Below are 10,810 nucleotides of genomic sequence, written 5' to 3'. Positions count from 1 at the left end.
ATTAATTTTGTAAATATAAGAAAATTTTATAGTTAATCTATAATTTTAAAAAATATATTAGAAGATAATCATATATATATATATATATATAAAATTATTGATCAAATATAGTTCAATTATGGAATGTAAAAGAAGACCATCTATTAATTTCAATTTATTAAAAAATTTTAAAATTATAATTTAATTAATAATATTATTTTAGCATAAGTAATACAATAATGATAGATCATAAATCTACATTAAGAACAACATTATTGTTAATTAAAAATAAAATTATATTATTTTACTTATTAAAATATTTAATTATTAATTTAAAATAACAATGAACACAATTATTAATTAAAATATTATATTTTTAATTCAAAATATAATAGAAAATAATTATATATTATTTTATTATGTATTATAACATATTAATTATTAATAAATATAATTAAATTTTAGAAGGAATAAAAAGAATCATTATAAATTTGAATTAACATTAAAAAAATTAAAATTTTAATTTGGTGATTAATATGATTTTAACATAAGTTAATGCGACAAACATATGCTGTAAGTATATATTAATAACAAGATTATTCTGAATAGATAAATAATAATGTAATATTTTTATTTAATAAAAAATATTAAAATTTTAAGTAAAAATTTAGCATAATTATTAGTTAAATTTTAATTATAAAATATTAATACTTTGATTCCAAAGATATTTAAAAATAATTATATATTATTTTACTATATACTATTACACATTAGGTATTATAATTCAATTTTGGATTGAATAAGAATTATATATTAATTTAAATTAGCATTAAATAAAATAAACATTTTAATTTAATTATTAATATTATTTTTAACAAAAAATAATATGATGGTAATATCTTATAAATCTACATTATTATTAATTAAAAATAATAATCATACATTATTTTATTTAGTTTAAAATATTTAAATTTTAATTTAAAATAATTATTAATTAAAAGCATAAATATTTTTGATTTAAAATATATTTAAAAATAATCATATAATACCTTATAATAATAGTAATTATCGAAATATCATTTATGTTAAACATAATTAAATGTCACTTATAACTTGCAGCACTTTTCAGCTCGGTACTTACATGAATTCTTGCTATTATTTGTTCTAAAAGTACTTTGCCGGGTAGTTCCGAAAGATTTGGAAAAATTATCATAATTTATGAGTTGTAATAAATTTTTGTAACTATTTAAAAGCCCTTAATTAAATGATAAAAAGGGTTTAAACAAAATGCAAAGTGCGTTGAATGGTTGTCCTTCAAAAACTCCACAGATGATAATCATTGAGTTAAAAAAATAGTACGTACCATTCTCTGCTGTAACAGACCTATGCTCATGCCTTCCGACTCGGGTGCAAACAAATATTCAGAAAAATTTGAACCTAATTTCCGATCAGAAAATCAAAATGGGATTATGAGATTGAGGTAAATCACAGAGGTACGATGGGAATTAATGCACAATATGGAGGGTATAATCGTCCCGTTGGAAAACTTTACCCTTTCCCCGTCTTTTCTCCTGCCTGGTTTTAGTACATCCGCACTCTGACTCTATAAATTCTCTCTCGGCCCGTGCACCTTCCAGTTGCATTGCTCTCTTCCCTATCCTTTCCGTCTGTAACTATTGCACTAGTCTCTTCTCTCTCTCTTGCGAAAAGGCCATGTCTCGTCGTGGTGGCCGACGGCCGGACTCCGGTCGGAATCAACAGCCGGGGCCGTCATTTCAGAGGGGCGGCGGCGGAGGCGGTAGAGGACGCGGAGGCGGAGGCCGAGGCGCAGGCGGGAGAGGACGCGGAGGCGGCGGCGGCGGCCGTTCCGGCGGTTTCCAGCCGGCTCCTCCTGCTACCGGCGCCGGGGGGTTTCAGGCGGCTCCTGCTCCGTCTCCTGCGCTCTTTCAGCACGCGGATGTTCCAGAGTCGGTAGATTACCCGGCTTTGTCGTCTACGTCGCCTTCGCCGGCATCGTCGAGCGCTGACATGGAGCGTCTCTCGTTGCAGACGCCGGAGCCGGCTCAGCCGCCGCTCGAGGCGCAGGTCGTCCAACGACCACCCACTTCATCGAAGGCTGTGACGTTCCCGGTGAGGCCAGGTTACGGTACTGTGGGACATAAGTGTGTGGTGAGAGCCAATCACTTCCTCGTCCAGGTTGCGGAACGTGATCTCCACCAATATGATGTGAGAAGCCTCTCCTCATTTGTATATTATTATTACTAATGCCCTGATTGATGTTTTTGTATTGGCTGCGATACAGCCATTGAAAGCCTATTTACAGCAAAATTAAAGCCTCATCAGGTCTACTGGGTTTTCATGTTATACAGTTTTGGTTTTCTTTATCATCGTAATCTGTAATGGCGCTTGGATTATTTTATTATTATTTATTATTAATATCATTACTTAAAGCACTTGAACTCTAATGCATGTGTCTTTATGTAATCTTTTTAAAAATATGCTAGTAATATGATTAAATTGAATGGAAGGTTATCAAAAAAGAAAGAAGATGGATTCTTCTTTCTTTTATGGCCTTATTTTATTTTATGCTTTTAGTTTCTTTCTTTTCTCTTATTTAATGGATATTATTTGAGATTTATTGACGTTTTTTGCCATTTTTTATCCATTGTTATGGTTGTAGAGATTGTTTTCTAGCTTGTATGTTTTCTCAAATAATTACCGTGCTTTTGGTCCTTTTTTTGGTTGCTGTTTAATGTTGAGATGATTGGGAAATCATCTCAACATTCTTGGTGTTTCTTTTGCTTTGCTTTTATGTGTTAGTTGTTATTTCAACACTCAATCTCCTCCCTTCCCTTTGATATTTTGAACACCATTTTAGAATCACTTTTCTTGCTTTTGAAAGTGGATTTTCTTTAAGATGGGTTTCGGAAGCTGGAAAATATTTTGAAGCTGACCGGAATGGTGGTCATGATCCACATATTTAACTTTGATTTTTTCTAACCACTTGTGTTGGCATATTTACTATATCTATTTAGATTTGTTATGTTATTAATTTTGAAGCACTATTGGGGATTTTGTGCATTTTTCACTTATTGTTAATGCTTGCAAGAGTTCCTTTGGGTTCATTTTATTGTCTGGTTTGGTAAATATTAATTATCTATTGTCACATTTGCTTATTCCTCTCTGTGATTCAGTGCTATGGGTTTTTGGCTTTTGGTTTCACTATTGCTGTTTTCTGTGAGGTTGGACTCTCCTTATTTTTTCCCATTTTGTTCTTTGTGGCTTATACATCTGTTTTAATGGATGGTGTAGGTGTCAATTAATCCTGAGGTTACTAATAAGAAGGTTAATAGGGAAGTCATGAAGCAGCTTGTTAATTTATATGGTCAGTCACACTTGGGTAAGCGATTGCCGGCATATGATGGTAGGAAGAGCTTATATACAGCAGGGCCATTGCCCTTTAACTCAAAGGAATTTGTTGTTAAGTTGGTTGAAAAGGAAGATCGTGCTGGTGCAGCAAGGTAGTTGTTTTCCCTTAGAATTTTTTGAAGTTGCGGTTTCTCACTGTTTTCTTGATGCCTTGCTTATTTGATATGCAAAAGGGAACGGCAGTTTAAGGTGGTGATTAAATTTGCATCGAAGGCTGATCTCCATCATTTGCAACAATTTCTACAGAGTAGACAGCTGGATGTTCCTCATGAAGCTATACAAGCTCTTGATGTGGTTCTTAGGGAAGAGCCATCAAAAATGTAATCATATATTTTTATCTTACTGTGATTGTGGAGATATGATATCTCTAGTTCAATACATTTTCTGATCAATTGATATTTGTTTGCTTTAGATATACAGTTGTGGGAAGGTCATTCTTTGGTCAGAATCTGGGGCCAACAGGTGAACTAGGTGATGGTATAGAATATTGGAGAGGATACTATCAAAGCCTTCGCCCAACACAAATGGGGCTCTCTCTCAATATTGGTATCTCTTCCCTCAATCACTGGTCCTGTGCTTTTACGGCTCTTTGTGTAGTGTTATAACTTATGAACACTTGAGTGATATGAAATTATGTTGCTCATGGTAAAAAATTGATTCTCTTTTTATCTCAGCATCACTAAATATTTTGTTCTCTTGCTGCAGACGTGTCAGCGAGATCTTTTTATCGGTCAATTAAAGTCTCTGAGTTTGTTGGGGAATATTTGAATCTTAGAGAATTAACAAGGCCTCTATCTGATCAGCAACGTGTCAAGGTAATACTTCAGGATATTAATTATTACCAGAGTGTCATAGTCTAGCTCAAGCAAGAAATGTGAACAATAGGAGGCTTTTCAAAAAGAATGAGGGTGAGGAAGATATTGAATTATGTGTTGGTCTTTTGTACTTCATGCATTGATCTTTTGTACTACTTAAAAGGTTTTATGTTTTCTTTTGTCAATATATACGAAGTTTGGTCTGTTCATTTTTCCAACATTAAATTTGAGGGAGGAGCATATGTATTCTGCAACTGGGGTCAAATTTGGTGGAGAAGTGATATGCTGGGATGAAGAATTGCTAAAAATGAAGAAGTATTGTCTTTGGCGGAGACTATTCTTGTGTCAAAAGGATTTACAGGGTCTTTTCACTTGCAAATTCCTGCCATTCAAAGCTAGTGAGATACACTAATTGGTCCTCCTACTCTGTTCTGCTCTCTTGCTTAATCTTGAAACGGTGAACAAGTTAAAAAGCTTTTCCTTAGATGTTGAGAATTGTCTCTCCCACACTATGTTCTGACCCTAGTTTTGAATTTAGTCTTGGCATCAAGACTGTTCTAGTTGAGCAAAGTGGCAGTTTTATGTTACAAACTGCCTGCATCTAATGGTGTTCATACTATTTGTCATGAAACACAACCTATTCTTATGGAAGGAAAGTCACTGCTATGAGCTACTTCTTGCTTCTATTATTGGTAGTGCTACTCCTAACATGCTACTTATTACTTCTATTGTGTCAGTTTATCTGGTTAATGAATTTACACCAAATTATTCTTTCTTGAACTAGTTTGATTGTTGCCCTCCATTCTTTGTTTTGGAAGCTAGTATTGTGGTTTCTTCTTGTGATGTGGCAGATCAATAGTTTTTACTTGCTGTGCTGAATGAATTTATTCTTGGAAGGATATGGCTGTATAGTTATTCTTGGAAGGATACGACTGTATACAACTTTGTGATATATGTTTGCAGCATTTTTTCTTGAACTAGTTTGATTGTTGCCTTCCATTTTCTTAGTCTTAAAAGTTAGTATTTTGGTTTATTCTTGTGCTAATGAATTTGTTCTGTTTACCTAAGAATCAGTTGTTCAATTCCTGGATTATGTCAGTTTATTTGTTTTATGTATTTATTTAATTGCTTGTTAATTTATTTTTTGTTTTGATGCTAGTCTGTACAGTCAAGATTCAAGAATGACTGGCAGTATTTTCCCACCATATTTATTTAGATATTGACATATGCTTGCATTTATCATTCTCTGTAAATTTTTAGCTGAAGAAAGCTTTGAAGGGAGTTAAAGTAGTACTTACATATAGGGAGTATGCAAAACGTTACAAAGTCAATGGCGTGTCTTCTCAACCACCTAGCCAGTTAATGTGAGCCTCCTTCCACCTATGTCTATGTTTGTGTGTGAAATTTTTTCTGGGGGATATAGAAAGAAGCCTGTATTTGTGTACGGGTGTTGAATTATTTTCTTGATATAGAAAATAATGTAATGCCCCATTTTTATTTTTCAAGCAGTAATGAGGATGTGATGGCTATTTGTCCTCATGAGGTTATTGGGAGTTCTCCTTATGAGCTCCTTTAAAATGGAATCATTACAATCATTATCATTATAAGAATATGTACAGGATAAAAACATCAGCTACAACATTTATGTTTTCATTGTTGATACTAGTAAGATATCTATGGTTACAATTGTTACATTTGTTCATGAGTGCACATTTTGAGTAATCAGTTTTTAACAAAGGTTTGTCTTTGATATCAGTGGCTTAACTTCTTTCGGTGCAATTGTTGCAATTCACGATTTGAAATATAACATTTAATGAAACCCCACATGTGGAAAATACATTTAAAAATGTCACATCTACAACAAACAACATTGGCTGCTGAAAGTGAAGAAAAATATCAAATAAACTGGTCTGGATGTTATGCTTAATCATGAACACCCCTCCTGCATGGTAATTTTTTAAATGCTACTGGTTCAAGTAACAATACAGAACTTTTTGGTTTGAATGAGTGTTCCATGTTTGGCACGTCTTAAAGAAAATTAACTGATTATTATGACACAGATTTTATTCATTACCATCTCTATACTGGGATTTTATGTGCTTTTTCATTACCACAATGGAGAATGTTATTTTCCTGTTACTTGAGCTTGATCATTTTGGTGGTTTTGTGTCTGTTTTTGTTAGGTTTTCTGTTCATGAGAATGGAACAAAGATTTCAGTGGCCCAATACTTCCGTGAGAAGTACAGTATTGTGCTCCAATATCCATTTTTGCCCTGTATTCAAGCTGGGAATGATTCCAACCCTATCTATTTGCCCATGGAGGTTATTTTATCAAGGATTCAAAGATTAATCTGTTGGTTTGGTAATTATGCTATTACTCTTTTGCACATACTGATGCAGTAGTTTTCTTTTATTGCAGGTTTGCAAAATTGTTGAAGGGCAGAGATACTCTAAGAAACTAAATGACAGGCAGATCACTGCACTGTTAAGGGCAACCTGCCAACGCCCGTCTGAAAGGGAAACTAGCATTAAGAATGTAAGACTCTAGTTAATCTGAAGTATTCGCGATTGCGATATTGTTTTTAATCTTGAAAATTAGGCGATTCATACTCGCTTCAGTTCTGCTTCTTACTTAAGCCTTTGTGCAGATGGTTAAGGCGAACAACTACAAGGATGAAAGACTTGTGAAAACGGAATTTGGGATTGAAGTACGGGATGACTTAACATCTATTGATGCTCGAGTGCTGCCACCTCCAATGGTATGTAGAATTTTTAGTTACCTATACTATCAAGGACATTGCTTGTCCGCCCCCACCCCGGAAAAAAAAGTTTTGACTCTCTTTCCTGTTCAGCTCAAGTATCATGAGACAGGGCGAGAGGCAAGGGTTGATCCAAGGGTGGGACAGTGGAACATGATCAACAAGGTGAAGTGGCATATATTTTTTTGTTTTTTTTTAAATAAAAATTTTAATACATGGTTAGAAGAATCAGAGTACTAATGCATGCATCAACTGATATTTTTTTGGTGGTGCTATGTATTCTAATGCTATGATTTAGAGCTCAAGTTTGCAGTGGTCATTTGGATCTTGAATTCTTTGCAAGTTCTATTGAATCTTTTGGATCGTCCAGGGTTACATCTGGATAGTGGAAGATAAATGTTACATGATTTTAACTATCTTTTTGATATTTCATCCCCCTTTACTCAGGGTTTTCTATTGATGGTGTTTGATTGCCCCTAGTGTAGCTTTTATCATCTGTATTTCAATGTAAATTGAAAATTTTGGTCATGAAATTGTGCAGAAAATGGTCAATGGTGGTACTGTGCATTTCTGGGGATGCATAAATTTTTCATCGCGATTGGGCCAAGATGTGGCTTTTCAATTCTGTCAGGAACTGGTCAATATGTGTGTTAGCAAGGGAATGGTATGTATATGTATTTCTTTTAATTGTGGGTATTTTTTTCTGCAGTCTAATTTGAAACGCATATTTAACATGACAACAAAACAAGAAATGAGAAAAAAAGTTGTAAACTAATTGACAATGCTGAATTCCATAATTATTCCAGGTATTCAGCCCAAACCCTTTATTTCCCATGTTCTCAGCTGATTCTCGTAATATTGAGAATGCTCTTGTAAATCTTCACTCTCAATCTATTTCAAGACTAGCAAGCATGGGGCAGAACGGAAGACAACTTCAGTTGTTGATAATTATTTTACCTGATGTCAGTGGGTCATATGGTGAGTTGTAGAATCAAGTTTTATTTTTTATTTTTTGTTGCTGAGATGAAATTCTTGATGCTAAAATTGCTGACAGGTAAAATTAAGCGAATATGTGAAACTGAGTTGGGGATCGTCTCTCAGTGCTGTCAACCTAGACAAGCTGCGAAACTTAGTAAACAGTATCTTGAAAATGTGGCATTGAAAATCAATGTGAAGGTCTGTTCGACCGAATTTTCATTTGAATATTTATTTATTTATTTTTTGTTCATTTAGAATTTGATGGTTGAGGATGATGCTTTGGTTAGGCTGGAGGGCGGAACACAGTGTTGTTTGATGCAGTTCAAAGAAGAATTCGCCATGTGACTGATCGACCAACTATTATTTTTGGTGCTGATGTTACCCATCCACAACCAGGGGAGGATTCTAGCCCATCGATTGCAGCTGTACGTCGTGAATCATTTCCTTTTGTACATTTGTTTGATTCATTAATCATAGGTATATGTTAAATTCTCTAATGAACTAGCACAGGTTGTGGCTTCAATGGATTGGCCAGAGGTTACCAAGTACAGAGGACTGGTTTCTGCACAGTCGCATCGAGAAGAAATTATCCTTGACCTTTATAAGTTGATTCAAGATCCCCAAAGGGGTGCCATTCATGGTGGTATGATTCGGTAAGAATAAAAAATATTTATCAATTCAATTGCTTAGTATTGTTCTTTTCCCCCTTTCTCTCAATTGTACTTCAATATTTTTCCCAGGGAATTATTGATAGCATTTAGGAGATCAACTGGGCACAAACCTCACAGAATAATATTTTATAGGTAAATTTACTTGTGGCATGTATTTTGATGATATCTTTTTAGAAGTTTGATGGTGTTTTACCATTTGTTGCTTGCTTGTTTGTTATGTTTAGAATTTTGTTGACTGAATTTTTTGACTCGTAAGTTGGTGACGCTTGGGTGATGTAGTTATTGTCAAGGTTGCGTTGCGGTAGTTTTTTTTTGTTAAGACTGATCATTGGTACAAAACTTTTATGTTCGATTTTAAATGGCAGAGATGGTGTTAGTGAAGGTCAGTTCGGTCAAGTTTTGCTGCATGAGATAGATGCCATTCGAAAGGTGGTATTTAATATATAATCATATTTTTTGAGGATTTATCTGTTACTTCTGTTTATTTATTTCTGATTTTCATTTTTCTTAATCATTTGTTCCGTGCTGAAATTTCATTTATCTCTCAGGCTTGCACTTCTCTGGAAGAGGGTTATCTGCCACCAGTTACTTTTGTAGTAGTGCAGAAAAGGCATCATACACGATTCTTTCCTGTAGACCGCCGACAAACAGATAGAAGTGGGAACATTCTACCAGGTTTGTGTTCTACTTTCCTACTGAATTATTGTGACTTGAATTCATAGCATGTTCCTGACAAACTTTGTTTTCAGGTACTGTTGTGGACACCCGCATCTGCCACCCAACCGAGTTTGATTTTTATCTTAATAGTCATGCAGGAATTCAGGTAAGGGCCTGGATGTATTAACCTAACGTTGGTTTGGGACGTCTACAATGATATATCTACATTCTGTTACAGGAAAAAAAATTGTCTCATGCTGTAAAAAAGTATAGCATAATTGAATTATCATTTGAACCATGAATGCAGGGAACAAGTCGTCCGGCACACTATCATGTGTTATATGATGAGAACAAATTTAGTGCAGATGATTTGCAGATACTAACAAATAACTTGTGTTACACGTAATTTCCTCTCTTTTGCCTCTGCGCGCGCGTGCGTGTGTTTTATTTTTATTTTTATTTTTATTGCTGTTTATGTAATTTTCTCAATGGTTTTTCAGATATGCGAGATGCACGCGATCGGTTTCTATAGGTACACCGCCTTGATCCATTGGTCAATTGACTTGAGATCATTTTCCATGTACTTGGTAGTATTGTTTTGGTTGGCTGATTTCAACTACTAACAACATGATTCCATGTGCAGTTCCACCTGCTTACTATGCTCATCTTGCGGCATTTCGTGCTCGTTACTACATTGAGGGTGAATCATCGGAGGGTCAATCATCGACCGGTGGAGGAGGGAGGAGCACGAGGGAGAGGATGGCTGACGTTCGTCCCCTGCCCACAATCAAGGATACTGTGAAGGATGTGATGTTCTATTGCTGATGTTTCCGGGGTGGGGGACATCCCTTTTTTTCTGGGATCGCAATGGTTTTGAGGCGGCAAATATTCTGGTCCAGGATTATGTCACATTAACTATTTTCAGGCTGCCAAAAGAAGTTTGAAATGTGATGATATGTGCCTGGCCATGCTTTTTCTGATGTTTAATTTTTGTTCTTTTACGCCGCGTCTGTTCTTGCCTATACTTTCCTTAGGAGTTTTTTAGTATACTTTTTTATGACAACGATACTTGTAAATTGGATTGTTAGGGAGATATTATCACTGTTGAACCTAATTCTTTTCAAGGTTGAGCTGTGAATTGTAGCAAGTCTCTTCTATTGACTACAATCATCAAATTGTTAAAAAAAAAAAATTATTAATATTTTTTTGAGATCTAATTTTATGGACAGAAATATTTGATTGTTGAGTTGACAAGAAAAAATTTATTTTATCAAATGAGATCTTAGCTCTTTTCATTTAATTGTGATAAGATAATTATTTTTCTAAAAAAAAGATATGTCAGAAGTAAAATATTAAGTTGGGAATATTTTGTTAGTTAATTATAATGTTTGATTAATTAGGTCAATTTAAGTAACATAATATAATTATGATATTATTTTTAAAAAAATTTGAAAGTATGTTAAAAACAAAAATAAATATATAGTATTAATAAACAAAAAAATAGTTGAATAATTATAATGAA

General features: G+C 34.2%; 1 protein-coding gene across 1 annotated transcript; it reads left to right on the top strand.

The window, feature by feature from the left end:
* Nucleotides 1-1,579: 1,579 nt before the first annotated feature.
* LOC131149413 (protein argonaute 5-like) lies at nt 1,580-10,505 on the top strand. The gene is made up of 22 exons (XM_058099841.1): nt 1,580-2,205; nt 3,292-3,500; nt 3,582-3,728; nt 3,821-3,954; nt 4,114-4,223; nt 5,484-5,587; nt 6,407-6,545; nt 6,643-6,759; nt 6,872-6,982; nt 7,076-7,147; nt 7,524-7,646; nt 7,789-7,960; nt 8,037-8,158; nt 8,248-8,385; nt 8,471-8,613; nt 8,701-8,763; nt 8,997-9,060; nt 9,180-9,306; nt 9,381-9,454; nt 9,596-9,690; nt 9,789-9,820; nt 9,932-10,505. The coding sequence occupies exons 1-22, from the start codon at nt 1,693-1,695 to the stop codon at nt 10,111-10,113; spliced, it is 2,991 nt and encodes a 996-aa protein (XP_057955824.1). The 5' UTR covers nt 1,580-1,692; the 3' UTR covers nt 10,114-10,505.
* The last annotated feature ends 305 nt before the right edge of the window (nt 10,506-10,810 follow it).

This window comes from Malania oleifera, chromosome 2 (genome assembly GCF_029873635.1).
Source record: "Malania oleifera isolate guangnan ecotype guangnan chromosome 2, ASM2987363v1, whole genome shotgun sequence".
Taxonomy (NCBI): domain Eukaryota; kingdom Viridiplantae; phylum Streptophyta; class Magnoliopsida; order Santalales; family Ximeniaceae; genus Malania; species Malania oleifera.
Note: the sequence above shows the minus strand (reverse complement) of the source record. Positions and strands in the feature narration are given on the sequence as shown.

Bases quoted from the DNA above. Each gene is read 5' to 3' on its own strand.
- LOC131149413 (XM_058099841.1), top strand. From the start codon at position 1,693: ATGTCTCGTCGTGGTGGCCGACGGCCGGACTCCGGTCGGAATCAACAG. The intron at 8,764-8,996 runs GTAAATTTACTT...TTTAAATGGCAG, and splicing joins CACAGAATAATATTTTATAG to AGATGGTGTTAGTGAAGGTC. The intron at 9,691-9,788 runs GTAATTTCCTCT...ATGGTTTTTCAG, and splicing joins ACAAATAACTTGTGTTACAC to ATATGCGAGATGCACGCGAT.